The sequence below is a fragment of the Bufo bufo genome, chromosome 5 (assembly GCF_905171765.1).
Source record: "Bufo bufo chromosome 5, aBufBuf1.1, whole genome shotgun sequence".
NCBI classification, from domain to species: Eukaryota; Metazoa; Chordata; class Amphibia; order Anura; family Bufonidae; genus Bufo; species Bufo bufo.
In genome coordinates this window covers 172,600,854-172,624,949 of record NC_053393.1, presented here as the reverse complement: position 1 = coordinate 172,624,949, position 24,096 = coordinate 172,600,854, and the positions used below count along the sequence as shown (strand labels likewise).

The following is a 24,096-nucleotide window of genomic DNA, read 5'->3' as shown; positions in this document are numbered from 1 at the left end:
TGCATGCGCAGTTGCTGTTTTGAGGCTCTGCGCTTGCGTCACTACTCAGAGGCACAGGCACAAGATTGGCAGAGCTCACTGAGATGTCTGACTTTGTCAATCAAGCAAAAATGGGAAACTTCTTCACTTGTGGGACAGCCCCTCACAGGTGAAGAATTCTTGTTGGTGAGATGAACTGATTTGCACGAGTCAATTCGCTTATCCCTAATCCATTTTGTATATTCTACATTTCCTTGTTGACTACATAGAACTGGAAGAATAACCCCACTATATTGTATATTTACTGTCATCCCATGCCCTCAATTATCCCCAGGCAATTTGCCACTCACTATGAATGCTATGCACCCATGTGTGGGATTCTTCAGAGAGAGAAGCACTATATATTGCCAATTTCATTTCTGCAGAATAATGTAGATGAGGATCCTTAACAAGGATCTCCCCTCTATTAACTCAGACAACCCCTTTAACGGTAACTACCATTGTAATTTTGATCTTCATTAAAGGGCTGTATGAGATCATTAAAAATGTGCTTTTTATCTAGAAAAAAAAACAAGCAGAAGAAAGCGGCTGTGAGCTCTAATACTAGACACTGCCAATGGACAAGAGTGGTGCTGTTTTGAATTCAAAGCAGAGATTTAGTTCTAATTGATTGCTACCCATTGCAGTACAAAGGATGTTAACATAGCAATTGCATATTACTTTATGTTACCAAAAACATGAATTCTCTGGCTCCAAAAACATGAATTCTCTGGCCTCTGGCTCCAAAAACATGAATTCTCTGGCCTCTGGGTCCAAAAACATGAATTCTCTGGCCTCTGGGTCCAAAAACATGAACTCTCTGGCCTCTGGGTCCAAAAACATGAATTCTCTGGCCTCTGGGTCCAAAAACATGAATTCTCTGGCCTCTGGGTCCAAAAACATGAATTCTCTGACCTCTGGCTCAAAAAACATGAATTCTCTGGCCTCTGGATCCAAAAACATGAATTCTCTGGCCTCTGGCTCCAAAAACATGAATTCTCTGGCCTCTGGGTCCAAAAACATGAATTCTCTGGCCTCTGGGTCCAAAAACATGAATTCTCTGACCTCTGGCTCAAAAAACATGAATTCTCTGGCCTCTGGATCCAAAAACATGAATTCTCTGGCCTCTGGCTCCAAAAACATGAATTCTCTGGCCTCTGGCTTTGGTAAAATATAAACCCTGAGCCCCTTCAAGTTTACTTTTGAGCTTATACTATAGTACTTCAGAAATATGTATTTATTAAGAGAAAGCACAATCATAATTTCACTTGGACTTGCTTATGAAGCAGCCTTAAATTCATTTCTCACAGTAAACACTTCTGTCTGGCAGACCACTAGGACATGGTTCAATATTTCATTAAATTGCACTGAAAGAGCATAACTCAATCTATTAAGAAAAAATGCAATCTAAGAAATCTGAATTATGGCAGAAGCACAATTTGTATTAAACAATATAGTGAACCTAATGAAAACTTTTCATCTCTTTTTGCAGCTGTGAAAATCTGGATTAAAAGCATATCTTTTCCATAATCACACAAAGAACCAAAGAACTTCCCAATAGGTATGTTGAAAAGCATTACAAACAAACAACATAAAAACGTCATATAGCTTTATCTGATTTTGCATAATTTATGCTGGAATATGGAAACATAACACCAAAAATTTGTAATTTTATTTTATTTTAGAACATACCAAAAAGAGCTTTTCGTATTTTAACTCTGCTTATAGTGGTAAAGGGTTTTAAGGGCTTAAATACACTGCTCTACAATAAATGGTAATGATGTGATCCTGCCTATGATTCAGAACATTATGAACTTTTAATAGTAAGAGGTGTTTGTGCATCTAAGGCTCTGCTTGAATCAGACTTTTAGCCAAAAGCAAGCACGTTTTATGTACTCTTCACAAAAGTTACATTCTGATACAAAATTGCATGAAGGCAACCATGAATTTAAAGTTCTAGGCAACCTTTCACAATGCGCTAGGTGTCTGGATGTAGAAACTAGAGTATATGGGAGGTACTGTATAACATTAATGTCTATTTTTTTTATAATTCAGGTTAATCTGTCAATCCACATAAAAAGTTCAGTAACTTTGTAAATACCTAAGTTACAGCCTGTATCATAGTCCAGAGCTGCAATCACAATTCTGCTGGTCACTGGAAACAGTTGCCAAACCGGTTGCCAGAGTTATACCTAACTGCTTAGCTGAGCTGCGGTAATACAAAGAACGGTTACTTTGTCCCACATAAGACTAATGTACACTGCCTTGTGTGAAGATGACAACTCCTAGAAAGCTCTGTATAAACACCAAGCTAGCAAGGAACAGTGGGAAAGATTAAATCTGAATCCTGCAGGACTATGATACAAAACCCCGTATGAAACCCAGGATCAGTACAATATAAATAATGTAAATGCATTTGGAAATATACTTTGCCTGTGATGTTAGGCAAGCACGTCCTTTAAATCAAACATGTCAGGATGGGCCAATCACCTATCCAGTGGACAGATTTGTAGAAAAAGCCCCGAATACAGTTGCTCATACTCTTAGGCCCCTTGCAGACGAGCGTGTCCAGATTAGGTCCGGATGTGTTGTGGATGCGTTCAGTGAAAACTGCACGATTTCTCAAGCAAGTACATTCAGTTTTGTATGCGATCGCGTTCAGTTCAGTTTTTATCGCAAGGGTGCAAAGCGATTTAATGCATTTGCACGCGTGTGATAAAAAAACTGAATGTTTACAAGCAACATTTCTTAGCAACCATCCACGAAAACCGCATCGCATCCGCACTTGCTTGCGGATGTGATGCGATGCGATTTTTACGCAGCCCTATTCACTTCTATGGGGCCAGCACAAGTGATGCGTGAAAACCAACGCTCATGTACACAGACCTATTGAAATTAATGGGTCCGGATTCCGGGGGGAGGGGGAGGGCATTGCACCAGCGCGGTATACTCGCTTGTGTGAAAGGGGCCTTACCTGGCCTGACTTCTCTCCAACCAGATTAAATAATAACATCTCCCAAACTTTATACGTGACATGAGTCCTCGCACTCCATTAAGCACTGAACATTAGTTGGTAATATAAGCGCTTTGTCACTACAGAAATCTATACGCTAGAATTCCAGTTCCTTTCTAATAGAGTTCCTAATTCATAAGCTATGTAATGATTATTGTCCATGATGGGCAGGTGAAATGCGTGTATGAGTGATTTATTCTAGACTCAGGTCATACTCTGAGATGTAGAAACAATCTGCAAATATTTCAATCAAAAACTCGGTATGACTACATCCTCTATGCACATTAAACATGCACCACTGAGTGGAGAACTAGTATATTACATGGGTGTGGATGGCGTTACTAGTGGAGTGAGCCGTAGGTCTGTTTCGTATCTACACGATAAAGTTAGAACATGTCCTATTCTTGTCCGTTTTGTGGACAAGGATAGGACATTTCTACAGCAGTTTGAAAAAAGAATGGTGGCATGCACATGACCGGTATCCATGATTAGCTGACTGCAACACTGATAGAGTCCCTCAGAGCCCCTACCTTACATGTCGGTATGCTTACTTGGAAACTGATTTTTTAAAGGACAGACTTAAGAATTATTATAGTCCTAACCGTGGACTATGCTGTATAAATATGAGCCTGTAAGGTATTTTATTCAATAGAATGGGCTAGAAAACATGTGAAGAGTTAACACAATATTTCAGAACATCAGTCCAATAACCCGGTCAAAGTTTCTGAAATGCAATTTAGAGATTCTAAAATCGAATTCATCTGCGTGAACAATAAGAGAGTACAGTAAATGCACAAACACTCTGCTGTTATATTTATTGTGTGGAACAAATGAGTAGATGCAATTTGCAGCTAGTAATTAGTTTTCTCAGCCATATAACCTAAACACTCACATTTGGCTTTAAAAAGTACATTTCTGCAAACATTACATTTATCTACCCTATTAAAGGGGTTGTCCGAGTTCAGAGCTGAACACGGACATACCTCCATTTTCACCCAGGCAGCCCCCCTGACTTGAGCATTGGAGCAGTTCATGCTTCGATGCTCTCCTTTGCCCTGCGCTAAATTGTGCAGGGCAAAGGCATTTTCAAGAGTTCCAGTGACGTACTGGGCTGTCCATGGGGCTGCCAGGAAGCTCGGTGATGTCACCGACACTGATGGGCGGGCTTTGCGCTGCCCTAGCCAGGAAAACGGCTATTGCAGCGCTAAAGCTGGGCCATCAGCACCAGTTTCGTCACCAAACACACTGCCAGGCGGAAGCTTCCGCCCGGCAGTGTGTTATTGTAAACAAAAGAGCCTGTGCCCTGAGTGATCTAGCACAGGGCAAGGGCGCGCATCGGAGCATGAGATGCTCCGATGCCAACATCAGGGGTTCTGCCTGGGTGAAAATAAGGGTATGTCTGGGTTCAGCTCTGAACCCGGACACCCTGTTTAAGGACCATAGCTATGGCAAAGGGGAATCATTTGGTAAAATTAGCATTTCATCCATATAATGGTGGCATAGCCCTTCCCTAAACTGGAGATAGGAAGCTGCAGAGATGTTCTGTACATTTGCTGGCCCACTGTAGTCAGTTCTACCTTTGTGGACAGTGCAGCCCCAAAAGCAGTGTCGGACTAAAGTCCCTTAGGCCCACCAGAGGAAATCATTCTGAGGGCCCACCCTCTATGTCTATAGGACATTAACTGCACTGTTTTATTAGGGGTCCATTATTGTCAGAGCTTGGGCCCACCAGAGGATTCTTTGGTACTCTGGTGGACCAATCCAACCCTGCCCCTATAGCCTCTTTCATATGAATGCAATCAGTTTTTGATGTTATTCCACACACATGAAGACAAACTGAAGAATAACCCTCAATATCTTCAAGCAACCATCAGTGAAAAGAACATTGCATCGGGATGCCTTCCGTTTTTCATATAAGTCACATTCACTTCTATGGAGCCAGGGCTGCGTGAAAAACACATAATATTGAACATCCTGTGATTTTTTCCTGAATGCAGAGATGGTCAGTGATAAACAACGCTCATTTACACAGTCCCATTATAATGAATAGGTCAGGATCCCTGGCTCCATAGAAGTGAATGGGGCTTGTGTGAAAAACGGAAGCCATCCAGATGCAATACATTTTTCACTGATGGTTGCTAGGAGATGTAGATTGTTATTCTTCTGTTTTCTTTCTTGTATGTGAAAAACGAATGAAATCCACATGGGAAAAACTAACACACTGAACGCAATTGCAGAAAAACGGATTGAACTTGCAAAACCATCAGTTTTCCCTGAACGGATCCTGACACACCCCGTTTCACTTGTGTGAAAGAGGCCTTAGGGCGAGTTCACATTTGGTTTTCTGTAACAGCAAATGCACAGTGGATCAGGAAGAAAACTTAAATGGACTGGTTTTTGGAGCGGCATTGCTGCTGGGATCTCATCGGGTCCTTTGCTGTGTTCACACTACGCATTTCAATGGTTGAAAGACATGGGCATAAAAGGACAGGCTGCAGACTGAAACCCCAGGCACGCTATGTTTAAACTATGGGTTTTCTCTGCAGTGTGTGGGTGAGATTTCTTAACATCTCACGCACTTCGCTGGTACTCTGCATGTGGCACATTTGCATTGTTTATGCCACGTGTGGATGCACTGCCTGAACAAAATATTGCTAAAAACTCTCTTTTATTGCTGTTTAGAGTAAAATACGTAGCTCCCCACAATATGATTCATTTTCAGGCTGGGTAGAAGAGTAATAAGCATCCTAATGCTCCATACGCATTAAGATTGGGTGTCCCCGGTGAGGAATGGCTAGACCAGTCTGTTACACCAGAAGATCTGGGTGGGTAGGGTTAGAGCAATGTGATATTGATAAGCAATCTAGTGGCGGTGGCGGGGTCATGCTGTTTCTGCATAGACCATTATAAGTGTCAAATGGTGCAGATATATACCACTGACAGGGTGTAAGAAGCTTGTAGCACTCCAAAACAGTACATACCCCCTATCTTGCAGACTGAATAAGCTTTTACCCCCTACACAGAGTTTCTTTGGAGGCTGCTGCTAATATACGAGTCCCTTCACTGAAAACCTAATTGTTATCCCAGCAGGCTACCAGTGATATAGTCCTGACCCTTCCCTCGACGCGTTTCTATGCTGAGATTACAACCAGCATTTTATCTGAAGTAAGTGTCTAATATTCACTTATAACATCTAGATCGCTGCACGCTACTGATGCCGTGCGTGCAGCCTGTAGCCTCCAGCTCTGTAAAGGCCACGGCCACTTGTTTTTAGCAGTGCTTTCGTCCATACAGCAAGGGATGTTATATGGATGGAAATGAATGTTATAATATCGAGCTGACATGGACTGTATTACTGACATTCGAGATTCATGCATGAATAAACATGGCAGAAAGCATGACACTACTTATGCACAAAATTTTACTTACAGGTAATATGTGTAGGAGTTATAGCTTCTTCTGCCATGATGAAGCAAGGATATAGGCAGTGGTAGAAAAGATGAAATGGAAGGAAAGAAAAGCCAGATATTAATGTATGAAAAATCTGGATGAACGAGAACAGATCAGATGACATGAGTGAGACTCGAGAAGCAAGTTACATCACAGACACAGCATGCAACACATCAGAGTCAGAGACTGAACAGTACCAAATATTCTTCATACAAATAGCAAAGCTTTATATGTTCATTACCTTCTATAGCCCAAAGGGCCTGGTCACATTAGCTTATTTTATAATGTGGACAAGATGCCTTCTGTGATATTTACTCCAATAGATGTGCTCACCCCTACATTTTATAAAATATCATCAAGGGCTCCAATTTCTCAGGTTACAAAGTATACAATCTTGCACCATCCAATATCATTTAAAGGCTAAGTTCACCTTTAGAGGCAATTTTTTTGTTTATGATTGCATTTTACTCATTTTTGTCTAAAAATCATATTTTCAATTGGCCTTTATTAAAAATATTGACCTGTTCTGTCACAAAGGGTTAACTGTTTTTCTAACTGTGTGACTGGTACTTTCACTTTGTCATCTAATAAACCTTATCTATAAGTTACTAAGAGATCATAAACACTTATTTAAGCACATTCTTATCAGTAAGATTAGGATTGAGCTTTGATGAGTGTTTATAATGTCAGAGAGGAGAGATAAGGAACCCATCAGCTCCCTGTCTGACAGAAAAGAGAGAAAATCCAGAGGCTGCTACTAGAGTATGTCAGCTCTGTACAGAAAAAAGGGTTCCATATTTTTAATAAAAAACAATTGAAAAAGATGATTTTAGTTCAAAATAAGTACAATGAAATAATTTTAAAAAAATTGCCCCCAAAGGTGTACATACCCTTTAAGGTTGTTTTTATGTCAGTTTTAAGTCTGGCTTTGCTTTGTGTGCCTGCACCTTAAAGGGTTTCTGCACCTTCATTTAACTGATGATCTATCCTCTGGATAGATCATCAGCTTCTGATCGGCGGGGGTCCGACACTCGGGACCCCCGACGATCAGCTGTTTGAGAAGGCAGCGGCGCTCCAGCAGCGCCGCGGCCTTCTCACTGTTTACCGCCGGCCCACTGACGTCATGACTAGTATCAACTAGCGTGGGCGCGGCTAAGCTCCATTCAAGTGAACAGAGCTTAGCCCCGCCCACGCTAGTTGATACTAGTCGTGACGTCAGGGGGCCGGCGGTAAACAGTGAGAAGGCCGCGGTGCTGCCGATGCGCCGCTGCCTTCTCAAAAAGCTGATCTTTAGGGGTCCCGGATGTCGGACCCCCGTCGATCAGAAGCTGATGATCTATCCAGAGGATAGATAAACAGTTAAATGAAAGTGCAGTACCCCTTTAATAATATATCTGGTGTAAGTGTAATGTGGTTTACAAATTTTAGTGTAAAAGGGTTGCATGGCATGGGTTACGACTTTTTTGCGGCTTTTGCAAGAAGTCGCACAAAGGAAATTAACCATAACCCAGGTCTAATCCCACTTTTAGTTCTTAAAAATAGACCACTGTGAAATGTAGCGAGGATTAAGACATGTTGCAAAAATGTCGCAGTTGCTATGGAAATGTTGCAGTTGCCATGACTTGCGACACAAAACTCAGAAATGAGCCCATAAATCTATACCTTTTGTTACATGGGAAGGCATCCATCAGAGGCATCTATCACAACCATTCATAAAAAAACATATACATTAAACATATAGGTGGGCATTTTGTGCTTTGCGACAAAATCTCTGCTTTTACCACGCTCATGCCACTTTTCCTTGTGGGCGGGGAAGAGAGTGGGCCGGTCGGCCTGTCTCATTCATCATTTTCCATGGCAGTTTATGGTGTGGAAAATGGCCTTAAACTATACCAGCAAAGGAGTTGGCGTAGTTGAAATCATTGCACGACCGGCGGGAGCAAGAGACATTAAGACTGGCGTATAAATCACCGGTCTTAATAAATGTCTCCCATACTTTTTGTTAACATGGGAGTCTATGGTGGTGAATGGTCAAAGATTGGCATCTGTCGGAGGCATCAAACAGATGTATACTTTTATTTTCTGTCTCATGCCACACATATCAGGATATGTTGATTTAAGGGAAAAGTTGAGTGATAATACGTCTGTAATGCTACAAATAGACAATTCAAAGAAGTGGGGTTTTGGTTTATTTGTCATACTATAATACTAATGGATATTAGATACCAAGATTGCTATGGGTCCATTCAGCAAAACATTATGACACTATTTGTATGTCCTCATGCACACAATCACCAGCCATGTGCAGGAGGCAGACTGAGTCCCTGCGGTGTCTGGATAGTTATTTGCATTTAAAGGGGCTGGCCACTTTCTGGTTACTATTCATCAATGTGCTTGTAAAATAACTATATGGCACACACAAATTTTGCCTTTGTTGATAATCTGTATCAATTTCTACATTTCATAAATTATGCCCCTTGTTGGCCAAGACATCCCCACAGAAGTCCTGTCCATAAAATGGCTTATGAAGGAGGGCCATGTGACCAGGCAAAATTACTCAGCCGCTTTCATTCAAATACACTGCACCTGCTCTCTGCCCTTGCACTGATGCAAGTTTCATGCAGATGCAGGATGTTTAAATACAGGAGACTACGTGATGTGTCTGGTCATATGACCCTTTATCAGTGGCCATCTTATGGACAGGACCCTCTATGAGGACAGCATAGATTTACCCAACAATGGGACATGTTTTATGAAATTTTGTAAACTGCACAGAATATCAACAAAGGATTGTCATATACTCATCTTACAACACAGAGGTCAACAGTAGTCAGAAAGTGGCCAACCCATTTAACCAACTGTTGTAATTTTTTTTTGTTTCTGATTTATTACCTCGTGTACATTCAACTACATGACTGTGTTTACTTGTTTGGTGTCCTTTTGCTGTAACATTTACTCTGAAGTGAATAATTTTAAATGACTGTACCTAAGAGCCTATGTCTGCATGATCAACCCTATTAAACTAGGCATATTGATCATGCCGAATAAAACTATACCTTATTTATCTTTGTAGGTTGCAGTGTTCCGTAGATATAAGGATTTTTACCTTTATGCAAATCAAGCAGTTAGAGCACCAGGGGGCAGGCTGTAGAGCTTCGAGCACCGCTACTGCTACGCCCCTAGTGCTCATTATATTTCCCCTCCCCTTTGATTAACAGGGCTAATAGCCCTGTCTTCTTGGACCTGTGCTACGATTCACTGATAATCATTGGTGGTCCAGCATTAATATGTTATAAGGAGACTTTGGTGTTGGTGTATTTTATCAAAATCATTTTCATAATGTGCTGTGGTTTATATGGATGCAATCATTGGTGGCAGTGGAGTCTCTGCAGAAGGAAGCAAGCGCTATGTGGGGAAGGAAATCACAGACAGCTTCAGACACAGCAGAGGAGCACAGCTGCTGCAGGAAGAAAAGGTAAGCTCTCCTCCCTGCATTGTGATCCTCTACTCAAAGCACTACGGCCCACCCCTTAGTGCTCCAACTGCTTGATTTCTCATATCTCGGGAACACTGCAACCCACAAAAGGTAAATAAGGTAACGTTTTAATCAACACAATAAACTCTACCAGGCAGGGGCGGACTGGGAACTTAAAGTGGCCTTGGAGAAAAAGCTGAAAGTGGCCCCATGTTGTATGCAGATTGAAGTATACGGAAGGTGGGGCAACACAAGTAGGCGGGGTCAGCAATACCATAACGCAAAATGCCATCAGAACCAAATACCACAATGTAGTGCAATATACTGCCGCAAAAGTTGTCCCTCTGTGGTGGCCATCAGTAGATAGCATTTTTTATCCTCCTCCTACAGTTGTCTCTGTTTAAGATATTGGACAGGGGGCTTAGGAGGTGAGATGCAGGCCACAGCAGGTGAGATGCAGGCCACGTGTGGTCACTTGCTAGGTACATGAGTACCTCAATTCTCACAGTGTTAATTACCGCTGAAATCTCATTACGTACCGAGCCAGTGGCAGAGCGTATGCCTTGGGTGGCCCCCTGGGCATCGGCCAACTGGGAAATTTCCCTGTAAGGTTTATTGCCAATCCGCCCCTGCTACCAGGCAATATGTCTGGTTCAATAGGGTTGATCAAGCCAACTGAGGTTCCTAAAGGCCATAAATGACTTACGGTGTGGTCTACTTGATGGGTGGAGTCTACGGTGTTAGACAAATTGTGCTAATGGACTACTAATAATTAAATTCAATACTGTATCTAATTAGTTCTTTACAGTCATTTAACTGACTTTTGTAGCTTTACACTGAGACTGACATATTTTGCACATTGCCTATCTATAGAGGGCATAAAGACGAAGGTAGGATGAGAAGGGGGCAGCATTTCCTTCATCTCTCTCCCTGTTATAAACATTATAGCTGTTAAAGGGTTTCTGTCACCCCCAAAACACATTTTTCATTTTTGGGCTTGTTAAAATCCTTATTGAACGACTATTCCCTATATAGGGCTCTTACTTTGGTCTGTGGCTTCGTTTCATTAAAAATCGATCTTTTAATATATGCAAATGACTTCACTACCAGTAAGTAGGGCGTCTACTTGCTGGTAGCTGCCGCATCCTCCTTTTAAAAAAACGCCCCCTCCTCCTGTTGATTGACAGGGCCAGCGAGCGCTCTCCTCCTCCGGCTGGCCCTGTCAGCATTTCAAATCCCACGCCTGTCTTCATTCAGCGCAGGCGCTCTGAGAGAAGGACGCTCGCCTCCTCGGCACTCCCTCAGTGCGCCTGCGCCGATGACGTCACCGAAAGAGAAGACGTCATCGGCGCAGGCGCACTGAGGGAGTGCTGAGGAGGCAAGCGTCCTTCTCTCAGAGCGCCTGCGCTGAATGAAGACAGGCGCAGGATTTGAAATGCTGACAGGGCCAGCCGGAGGAGGAGAGCGCTTGCTGGCCCTGTCAATCAACAGGAGGAGGGGGCGTTTTTTTAAAAGGAGGATGCGGCGGCTACCAGCAAGTAGACGCCCTACTTACTGGTAGTGAAGTCATTTGCATATTTTAAAAGATCGATTTTTTATGAAACGAAGCCACAGACCAAGGTAAGAGCCCTATATAGGGAATAGTCGTTCAATAAGGATTTTAACAAGCCCAAAAATGAAAAATGTGTTTTGGGGGTGACAGAAGCCCTTTAAGAAAGGAACTTCCAGAACACAGACATATAGACAGCAAGTCAATGATACGTTGAAGCTGGAAAAAATGTGGAGGTTGATTGTGCTTTTATTTTTTTTCTGTTTGTTTATTAAAGTATGCTGAGGAATTTGACCCATGTACCTTGTCTTTGGCTATATATTATGTTCATTTCTTTGCAATATCGGCATTCATTGAATTCTGTGTCTTATCTAGTTTCTCTGGGATGGCTTTAGATATATATATTCTAGAAGCAATAACTATTTTTTAGCATCAAATGCAGTTGGGATTTCCTACAAGCATTTTATTTGGTAGCCTTTTTCGCAGATGATCACAAGAATTGCTTGCTGTACATTGATTTTTTTTTCATTATCTTTATTTAATACATATTTTATTAAAATGTCGCTAAATGTGATCATCAATGATGATATGCATTGAACTTATGTTAGGTCAGTGCTTCTCAATTATTTTCTGTCATGCCCCCCCTAGGAAGAAGAAAACATTTCGCGCCCCCCGCGCGACTGTAAATAGTATCATTTGTCTATAAAATTGTTATAAGTACACCTCTGCATAACACTGTATCCTTATTAACGTATAAGAGAATAAAAAAATGTGGATCGGACACACACTTATGGGGGGATCTGTGGATGACGGACACTTATGGGGGGATCTGTGGATGACGGACATTTATGGGGGGATCTGTGGATGACGGACACTTATGGGGGGACCTGTGGATGACGGACACTTATGAGGGGATCTGTGGATGACAGACACTTATGGTGGGATCTGTGGATGACGGACACTTATGGGGGGGATCTGTGGCTGGCACTGTTACAGGGGGATCTGTGGCTGGCACTCTTATATATGTGCCATCCACAGACCCCCCACCCCATAACAGTGCCATCCACAGTGCCCCCCAGCCCATAACAGTGCCATCCACAGACCCCCACCCCTTAACTGTGCCATCCACAGATTCCGTGTGCCCGCCGCCGCCGTTTAAAGTTATTAAACATGCCCCCCTCACTCCTAATAGTACCGTATATCCGAATTTCTTCTGTATAATGCCGGCAGGTGGGCCGGGCGGCCGGCGCGTCCCTCAGTGACGTCACTTGTCTGCGCCGCCTGCTTCATTCATAAAGCAGGCGGCGCAGGCACGTGACATCACTGAGGGACGCGCCGGCCGCCCGGCCTGCCTGCATTATACAGAAGAAATTCGGATATACGGTACTATTAGGAGTGAGGGGGGCATGTTTAATAACTTTTAATTCAATAATACATTTTATATTAGTATACCGGAGGGAGAGGTGGGGCGGGGCTATAGTACAGTGACCGCACCGCCCCACCGCTATTGCCGGCCCCCAGCTCCTCCTCCCAGTCCCTCCCCCGGCCCCGTACATCGCGTCCAGCGCCTGCCTCTGATCAGACGGGAGATGAGCGCTTCCACAATGGAAGCGCTCATCTCCCTGCCGCATATTACACTGCGAGCTGTCGGCCGCCCGGCGCCCCTGTTGCTATGGCGCCCTGTGCGGCCGCACAGCCCGCACACCGCAAAGGCCGGCCCTGAACGAGCCCCCCTTTATGGAGCCTGGCGCCCCACTATTTGAGAAGCACTGTGTTAGGTCAATCTTGGTAAAACCAAATCAGCATAAAATGTCATGCCATATTTAAAGGGTCACTTCCATCAGAAGGGGGTATTTTTGTAGACTCAATATTCCAAATGTTTTAAATAATTTTTGTTTGTTTTTAATATTGGCATTACTATACTAGTTAGTTTACTGCTGCCACAAGGGAAATATTTTATCTGTTGGTAAAATAGTAGATTAGTAAAATTTGGAAATCAGTATGACAGTTCTACTGTTCTCTTGATAGGCCTAGATAAAGAGAGCATTGCAATTATCTGTGTAATGTATACAATATAAAAATTAAAAAAAAAACAGAACAATGCCATTGTCCTGCTCAAAATGAGTCCCTTGTGTGTGAAAGAAAGTAGCAATGAGAAAACAGGGATCCAGAAGCTACTGATTAACATGAACCACAATTCATTAAAATCAGGATAATCAATCAGCAATAAGTCTGATAGATGTTCAGCTAGTATTGAGCAGGGTCTCTCTCATCAATAGCGTGCCTGCTCCCACATATGCACTTTAGATGGCGACACCAGGATTTAAGTTTGATTTTAAGATGCAATTTTTACCTTTTTATAACTTGTAAGTAGAACAATAAAGGAATGTTTGATGTAATGCCAGGCCTCATACAGATTCTTTTTCAGTCTCCTGATTTACAGATACTGGTGGAAGCCTTGAGGCAGGGATCCGTTGATGGAGTGTGATTCCATCTACACTGTACATCCGGGAGGAGGCATGCTATGAGTGTAATGTGTGATGCTCTGAGTCGCTCACTCCCCCATCCCTCTCTGGTCGGAATGAATGTACTGACACAAAAAAGTCAAGTGAGGCTGGTTGCTGTTCAAAACTTGCAAACGAAGGAGAAAGTTAAAGATCCAGGACAGAAAGTAGAACCAATGGCGTGACTTCAAAACCTTATACCCCGAAAACCATCCGCATGCTTTTCTAAAATAAAATTACAATGAATATTCATATATAGGCTGTTAATATGTGATAAAACAAATGTGATGGCAGTGTTCCTTTAAAGGCTATGTATACCTTCGGAGGCAATTTTTGTTTATGATGCATTTTACTCATTTTTGGCTAAAAATCATATTTTCAATTGTTTTTTTATTAAAGATGTTGAGCCGTTCTGTCCCAAAGTTAACAGTTTTTCTAACTGTGTGACTGGTACTTTCACTTTATACCGGTTATCTAATAATCCTTATCTGTAAAATAATAAGAGGTCATAAACACTTATTTAAGCCACATTCTTATCAGTAGTATAAGAACTGAGCTATAATGAGTGTTTATAATGTCAGAGAGCAGAGATAAGGAGCCCGTCAGCTTCCCAACTGATGGAAAAAGAGAGAAAATCCAGAGGCTGCTTCTAGAGCACCTTAGGTATATACAGAAAAAAGGTTCCATATTTTTAATAAAGACCAATTGAAAAATTGATTGTAGCTCAAAAAGAATACAATGCAATAATAAAAACAATTGCCCCAAATGTGTACATCGCCTTTAAAGGGGTTGTCTAGCTTCAGTAAGTGGCATTTATCATGTAAAGAAAGTTAATACAAGCCACTTACTAATGTATTGTGATTGTCCATATTGCCTCCTTTGCTGGCTGGATTCATTTTTCTATTACATTATATACTGCTCGTTTCCATGGTTACAGACCACCATGCAATCCATCAGTGGTGGTTGTGCTTGCACAATATAGGAAAAGCACTAGCATGGTCCCGGCCACCAGAGAGGCTGAGGCTTTTTGCTATAGTGTGGAAGTACAGACACCACTGATGGATTGCAGGGTGGTCGTAACCATGGAAATGAGCAGTGAATAATGTGATGGAAAAATGAATCCAGCCAGCAAAGGAGGCAATATGGATAATAACAATACATTAGTAGGTGGCTTGTATTAACTTTCTCTACATGATAAATGCAACTTAATGAAGTGAGACAACCCTTTTAAGTATAGATAATTAAAACACTTGCTAACTTTTTCCTCATGACCTTAGTAACTATTTGCATGCATTTGTCTATAAGTTCCAGCATTACATCATACATAATTTTCTTTCCATGGTAGATTTCACTGAAAAGTAAATGCTTGCTTACACTGCTCATTTTTATATGGCCCTTCATAAGTGTTGTTGAATGTCTAAAAATGCCCCAAAACAAGCAAGTACTGACTTTTCAAGTTGAAGGGGTTGTCTACTACACATAACAGAAATTTATAAGGCTGGATTGGTTTGTCTAGTGTGCAGTAGTTATTCACATTTAGGAAAAATGAAACTGGTACAATGACTGGAGTTGATAAATAAAGAAATTGCATTATGTAAAATTCCATTCTACATAATTTTTAAGCCTACTGTATATTAGATAGAGGGAATTTCGTACTGAATGTCGTTAATGCGAACAAAATTTAATGAGTCTCACGAAATCAGTATGAGCAATTAAACGATGAGCATGGAATCGCTCGTTTCTTGCCAATTGTGATCTCTCGTCTTGCTAAAAAAATATCCTCAGTCACAGATCCGTTCGTAGAATATGGAGTCGTCTACTCCCTTACAGATTACATAGAGGCGTTCCATCACTCCACCTAAAGCCCACCTTAATGAGCAAGCATCTTTACATCTAATATACAGTGACGACTTTGTAGTGAACAATTAACGAGCGAAAGTATGAGCGAAAAATCGCCCCATGTAATAACCATATATTTGGTCACAAACACGTCTAAAAATCTTCGATCTATAATCGTTAACTGTAAGACATCTGCTGGTATAATGCAAGCCTTACTTGGACAACAGGACAGCTCTGCTAAAAAAAAATACCTATAGTTGTCCTTAGTGTCTGTCAATAAAGTATAGATACTACACTGATTGCCATACATACAGTTTCTTGAATAAAAAAGCATGGTATAGACTACAGCATGGCTTCTCAGTCTTTTTCTGTTTGGACATCACCAGCCAGAACATGGTGATGCCTAGGCCTCAACACCGCTTGTAGTCCATGAAATGCTTTTAAAGGAATGTGTTACCAGGAAATTCACTATTAAACCAGGCACAATGCCTTGTGGGGCTAACTCAGATGAATGTAATGCTACCATTCACTTATCCCTTGGTTCATTCTGGATAAAAAGTATGTTTAATGCAAACGAAAATGATAAGTTAAGTGCAACAAGGGTAGCCTATGCTGCTCTGGGTACCCTTGTTCCTCCTGTTTCCTATGTCAGCCCCTTTCTCTCCATCTTTATTCCCAGGATCAGGCTTAGTGTTTTGCAGAGTCATCTCACCTGGCCCTAAAATTTTGAAGGAAAGGGGGAGACTAGCAGAAGAAAAAGGAGGAGTAAGGTTGCACAGAGTAGCTCCTTCCCACCATCGGCGCACTTAACTGCTCATTTGCATATATAGTACTTTTTCTCCAGAGTTAAGCAATTGGTCACAAAGTCAAAGGTATCATTAGACTCAGCCAAGCTAGTTCAATAAAGCACTGTTTAACAGTAAATTCTCTGGTGACAGACTCAATTAAAAAAAAAATCTCAATTTGTCTCCTGAACCCAGCAGAACATTAAAATAAAAGGAGTTAGTTATGTTTCTAAAGCCTGTATTGCACAGGCCGACTGAGCAAGCGATTGCTGGGAGGGAAGTGTTCCCTCCCGGCAATCACCTGCTAGCTAACGGAGCAGACGATCAATTCTCGTTCATTGGGCAATCGGCGGCAGTATTAAACTGCGAGATGATAGCGAACGAGCATTCATACGAACGCTCATTAGCGATCATCTGCCGAAAAATAGGCAGGTGTAATACAGCCTTAAACCAGAGACTGATACAGCCAGAGAGAAGTGTAGTATATATACACTGCTCAAAAAAATAAAGGGAACACTTAAACAACACAATGTAACTCCAAGTCAATCACACTTCTGTGAAATCAAACTGTCCACTTAGGAAGCAACACTGAGTGACAATCAATTTCACATGCTGTTGTGCAAATGGGATAGACAACAGGTGGAAATTATAGGCAATTAGCAAGACACCCCCAATAAAGGAGTGGTTCTGCAGGTGGTGATCACAGACCATTTCTCAGTTCCTATGCTTCCTGGCTGATGTTTTGGTCACTTTTGAATGCTGGTGGTGCTTTCACTCTAGTGGTAGCATGAGACGGAGTCTACAACCCACACAAGTGGCTCATGTAGTGCAGCTTATCCAGGATGGCACATCAATGCGAGCTGTGGCAAGAAGGTTTGCTGTGTCTGTCAGCGTAGTGTCCAGAGCATGGAGGCGCTACCAGGAGACAGGCCAGTACATCAGTAGAAGTTTAGGAGGCCGTAGGAGGGCAACAACCCAGCAGCAGGACCGCTACCTCCGCCTTTGTGCAAGGAGGAACAGGAGGAGCACTGCCAGAGCCCTGCAAAATGACCTCCAGCAGGCCACAAATGTGCATGTGTCTGCTCAAACAGTCAGAAACAGACTCCATGAGGGTGATATGAGGGCCTGACGTCCACAGGTGGGGGTTGGGCTTACAGCCCAACACCGTGCAGGACGTTTGGCATTTGCCAGAGAACACCAAGATTGGCAAATTCGCCACTGGCGCCCTGTGCTCTTCACAGATGAAAGCAGGTTCATACTGAGCACATGTGACAGACGTGACAAAGGTTCTGGCATTGGGTCAGTAATGGTGTGGGGTGGCATTTCTTTGGAGGGCTGCACAGCCCTCCATGTGCTCGCCAGAGGTAGCCTGACTGCCATTAGGTACCGAGATGAGATCCTCAGACCCCTTGTGAGACCATATGCTGGTGCGGTTGGCCCTGGGTTCCTCCTAATGCAAGACAATGCTAGACCTCATGTGGCTGGAGTGTGTTAGCAGTTCCTGCAAGACGAAGGCATTGATGCTATGGACTGGCCCGCCCGTTCCCCAGACCTGAATCCAATTGAGCACATCTGGGACATCATGTCTCGCTCTATCCACCAACGTCACATTGCACCACAGACTGTCCAGGAGTTGGCAGATGCTTTAGTCCAGGTCTGGGAGGAGATCCCTCAGGAGACCGTCCGCCACCTCATCAGGAGCATGCACAGGTGTTGTAGGGAGGTCATACAGGCACGTGGAGGCCACGCACACTACTGAGCCTCATTTTGACGTGTTTTAAGGACATTACATCAAAGTTGGATCAGCCTGTAGTGTGTTTTTCCACTTTAGTTTTGAGTGTGACTCCAAATCCAGACCTCAATGGGTTGAAAAATTTGATTTCCATTTTTTTATTTTTGTGTGATTTTGTTGTCAGCACATTCAACTATGTAAAGAACAAAGTATTTCAGAAGAATATTTAATTAACTCAGATCTAGGATGTGTTATTTTTGTGTTCCCTTTATTTTTTTGAGCAGTGTATTTACTTCTGTCAAAACTGGTTTACCTAGCAGATCCTTAATAACAACTTAAAGGGGTATTGCCATTATATATACTGTAGGTATCCTGTGGATAGTACACATTGGAGGAAAGGTTGTCCACCTTTTCAGAGGATTTGCACCCTAACTACTGTTTTTCACTGTGCTGCTGTTTCTCTTTTGGTTTTTATTATCCTGTGGATAGGGGATAACTATTACATCAGTGGGGGCTCTACGCCTGGGACCCCCACTGATCATGAGAACAGGGGCCCCCTACCCTGTGGAGTCCCCCGTAATAAATAGAGTGGACTGTCGGGCGCAGAGCCACTCCATTCATTTCTATGAGAGTTTAATAGATAGTTACACAGTTTTGAAAAGTGTCTAGAAACAGGTTGCGTGGTTAAGAGAATTTGTAAAATGTGCCAGATTTATTAAAGATTAATTTTTTTGCAGCAAAATACTGATGTGAAGTAAATCATCAAGGAGGTGCACCGAATTTATCATACAGCATTTACCACTCTGATAAATTTGATGCAGTCTACATGTCTTGTCAAGTTTTATTCTAAATTTTGGACAGGATTAGTAAATCTCCCCATATCCTTTGCTTTATCCATAGTTCTCAGCCTTCTTGTGAATACTATCTTTTCTTAAAAAATAGCAATGTTATATTAAATGAACTGAACAAAAAGCTGCAGACGAGAGGATATCTTTAGGTATCTGCAGTTGTAATTAGCTGCTGTTATAATTAGCACATGTGTTTCTGTGTAAGAAGAGAAGAAATTCATTAAAAAATTTACGGCAAATATAATTTATCAAAATAACAAGTCTTGGTGAATGAAGTTACATTTAATTGTACATATACGGCTACCGAGACAACTAGACATTAAAAAACTGATGAAAAAGCAAATAACTAGGAAAGGAAATTTATCATTGAGCTCAAGGCAAAACACACAAAATAATTTCTGAAGGAATTTTTAAATATTTTAATTGGAATCACTTTATGACAATGATAGGTACAAGGGAAGTTGTAGTTAGTATTTTTTACGTAAACATTTTGTCATACACAGATGGTAAGAAACAGCTTAAATGTTTTGTTTCTCAACATTTGCATAAAATAAATATAATGGAGAAAAAGATTTATGTAATCCAAGGGCTAACTTAAAAACAACCTAAAATGGAACCAAAGCTTTAGTGTGTATACAAATAACACACATATATATTTTTTTATTTTATTTTTTATTAAAAAATCTAATGATGCAAGGACAGGTGGCAAAAAAGGATCCTCCAGAGATCACATAATTTGCAAATGGAGGTGAATATGGAAAGGTGTATATATTATAATGTATGGTCTGGACTACATCCACTGGGATAGTACCCTGTAAACAACATAGCTACAAATAGTGCCAAGAATAAATAGCAATAACTGTGTCCAGACCAGAATATAAAAGACTAATACCAATATTTAAACTCACCCATTTGCGATTGTGATCAATGCTGGACGCGACCCCAATGCGCTTTTCGGCGTACCTTCGTCTGGTACTGCTTTGTGCTTGTTTCTTTTTTGTAGGTTATTTGCAGTTTTTGAGCTAGTACCTTGGTTACCAAAATAGATGCGGGTAGTGCTCAAGCACAGTGTACTGTACACCTCTACTTAGGTCAGGTCCTTGGCCTGTTTGGTCTTTTTTGTTTATCTGATACAAATGTGGACCTGGCCCTTTCATTTATTACATGGCAATAAATACCATCACTCACTCTTCTTCTTTACGTTGAAATAATATCAGGGAGGTGTTTGGCTCCAAATTTATTTTTGCAGCAGGACAACAACCCCAAATGTATAGTCAATGTCATTAAGAATTACCTTCAGTAATTCAAGGAGTACTGGAAGTGATGATATGCCCCCCTCCAAGTCCTACTAATGTCTGAGATTAAATGAAGAGACAGAAGGATTTGAGCAAGCTCACATTCAAAGAAGATCTGTGGTTAGTCCTCAAAATGTTTGGAACAATCTCCATGCCAAAGTTCCTTCAAAAACGCTGTATATAGAAGAACTGAAGCTGTCTCAGAAGGCAAAGGGCGGTCAAAGTAAATATTGATACGATTTAGAATTCTCTTTTGTTCATTCATTTTGCATTTTATTAATTGATAAGATAAATAACCAATGCTTCGATTTTGAAAGCATTTTTACTTTGCAGCATTTTTTCCACAAAAATGCCTAAAACGTTTGCACACTACTGTATACAAGTTATATTTATTCAAGACAGTACATCCTCTACAAGAACACAATATTTCAGAGACAAAGGTACTCAAATTCAATTTCTGTACACATATAATAATAATTTAGTAAAAAAATTGCTAGGATTATTTGTGGAAATTGGGATCTTTTAAATAGATAGTCTATAAAAGTCCCATCTTAATGGCTTATAGAAGCAAGATCTTAAAAATTGTCTTAGTAAAAATAGATATTGGCAGTGGCAAACGTGAGACACAAACATATCTTTATCCACCTAAGGAAGGGATTTTTCCGTGTTTAGAATGTAGCCATTGCAACAACCTACTGGAGGGTAACACCTTTACACATCCACATACTGGGCGAGAGATATTGGATCACAAAAAAATATACGCGATATATCATATCTAATTCAATGCCTATGTAGTTTATATTATATTGGCAAAACCCAATAATGAATGTCTTAATAGGTTGAATAACCACAAATCATTTATTAGAAAGAAAAGAATGGACCTTCTATTTTCCAAACATTTTATTGAATGTGGACATAACACAAGTCAATTGAGACTTAGAATTATTGATCAAATCCCTATATTACGGAGGAGAGGAGACAAGGAAAGGATCCTTGAACAGAGGAAACTTTGTTATTAATGTAGATATATTAACAATGGATGTGGTACTTTTATGTATATCTGATTATGTTTTCATGCTACCATGACAAATGATCATAGGTTTTTTTGCACCTGTATCCCAATCAATTTTGTTTAAAGGAGCGGTATTTAAAAATAAATTTGTGTTTCACTTGTTCACATTATACTTGGCATATATAAAAGTATTGTATCATCTCAAACATTGCATGTTCTTGTAGATGGATGTACCGTCTTGAATACATACAGCTTGGAGTTTAAGATTATTCCCTGCAAAGCTGTGATTTATTCATGTTCCTTGAAATTCTGGCTTTGCTATCTGCTAGTCACAAGCTTAGTGGGGTGCTGATCCTCATCTTCAAATACGTATCTTGGTTATGCTCAATTGACACAGATGTGTAGCTCGCTGTGTATTAGAGCTCTCTTGTTACATGCTTGCTGCTGCGCATGTATCAGTCGTATACATCAGAGTGAGTTTCAAACCTCAACTGAACTTAGCATAAAAACTCTTCATATATTAAGTTACAACTACATTAAGTTTTAACCCCTTAACAGCCACCCACTGTCTTCTGGTGGAGGGGCGGTGCAGGTCATCTGTCTGCAGCCATGTCTTTTGATGTCGCTGCTCTCCTGCTCTAAAATAAGCTAAAACCAACAGTTCCTGATCCTCTTTCCCCAAGACCCAGTCAGAGAATGCGGACACTTCTGCAGTCAGTGTTAGGGATGCAGAAAGGACTCTGAGGCAGTCTGCGTAAGCTTGCTGTTAGGGCACAATAAATGTCTTAGCAGCCTGTCCTAATGACAAAGATTTAATGTTCTAGCATACAGGCCTACCGTATTTTTCGCCCTATAAGACGCACCGGCCCATAAGACGCACCTAGGTTTTTGAGGAGGAAAATAAGAAAAAATATATTTTGAACCAAAAGGTGTGCTTTTGGTGGGTTTTGAACTAATTGTGGTCTGTGGATGGCACTGTTATGGGGGATCTGTGGATGGCGCACTGTTATGGGGGATCTGTGGGTGACGCACTGTTATGGGGGATCTGTGGGTGACGCACTGTTATGGGGGATCTGTGGGTGACGCACTGTTATGGGGATCTGGGGGGTGACGCACTGTTATGGGGGATCTGTGGGTGACGCACTGTTATGGGGGATCTGTGGGTGACGCACTGTTATGGGGGATCTGTGGGTGACGCACTGTTATGGGGGATCTGTGGGTGACACTTATGGGGGATCTGTGGGTGACACTTATGGGGGATCTGTGGGTGACACTTATGGGGGATCTGTGGGTGACACTTATGGGGGATCTGTGGGTGACACATATGGGGGATCTGTGGGTGACACATATGGGGGATCTGTGGGTGACACATATGGGGGGATCTGGGGGTGACACTTGTGGGGGATCTGGGGGTGACACTTATGGGGGATCTGTGGGTGACACTTATGGGGGATCTGTGGGTGACACTTATAGGGGATCTGTGGGTGACACTTATGGGGGATCTGTGGGTGGCTCTTGTTGGGGTCTCTGGATGGCACTGGTATGAGGATCTGTGTATGACAGTTATGGGGGGGATCTGTGGATGACACATATATAGCATCTTATGCTATGTGTCATCCACAGATCCCCTCCATAAGTGTCCCTGTAGTGAATGACCCTCAATACACGCTGGGGGCCGGCATCTGCATTTATAATGACAGCGGGGCCCGTGCAGTGACTGTATTCTACTACACGGGCCCCGCTCAAGTGCGTCTTATACGGCGAAAAATACGGTAATACCTAAGAAGTTTTAAATAAACTTGTAAAACACTAATCCCTAATGTGATAAAAAATCTAATACACAGTTTCATAAAAAATAATAAATCAAACAATTAAAAATGTCTGCAAAAAGGCCTATAAATATTTTACTGTGTATATATTACATAAAAACAAGAAACCTACATTAATCATAAAAAGTTACAAATATTTGTGCAAAAATGGTGTGCTAAAAAATTTGTGACTTTTTCAAGACAGAAAATCCGAGCAAATGGCTTAATAAATTTGCTCAATAAGGTATCACCATTACTGTAATAACTATGATTTGATATAACAGGCTAGTGAGTATGAAATGTGAACAGGATAAAAAATAACCCAAAAAACCTATACTGAAAATCTTTCAATGCAAAAATAATAGAACAACACGTTATATAGTTACATTCATTTATACATGCTCCAAAAAGCAACAAAAGATACCATTTCTCTTGCATAAACCAAGTTCTTTTACAGTCAGGAAGGTGAAAAAAAAGTTTGACTGCTACAATGCAGAGAAGAGAAAAAACAACTGGTAATTAAGGCCCAAACAGGCCTCAATAAAGGGCCAATTCCATCAAAAAGTTTTTTTTTAAGCTATAAAAATATTTATGGAATATTTTTTTTTACAATTTATACCTGTTTTTCATTTCAGCAATGCCAAGGAATTGAAAATTACACACAAAATATTGCCCTTCTGTAGCAGTCAACACAAATGATAAAACCTCCTTTAAAGATAAGTAATCCATTGTCAGTTTACTGCTGAAATAAAAATATAAAGTTATCTG

General features: G+C 41.3%; 1 protein-coding gene across 1 annotated transcript in view; it reads right to left on the bottom strand.

Annotated features, from left to right (window-relative positions):
* PTPRM (protein tyrosine phosphatase receptor type M) overlaps positions 1-24,096 on the bottom strand; it is an 855,321-nt gene that overhangs the window by 247,281 nt on the left and 583,944 nt on the right. The window contains 1 exon segment of the mRNA XM_040434446.1: positions 6,461-6,490. Within this exon segment, the coding sequence (XP_040290380.1) occupies positions 6,461-6,490 (30 nt within the window).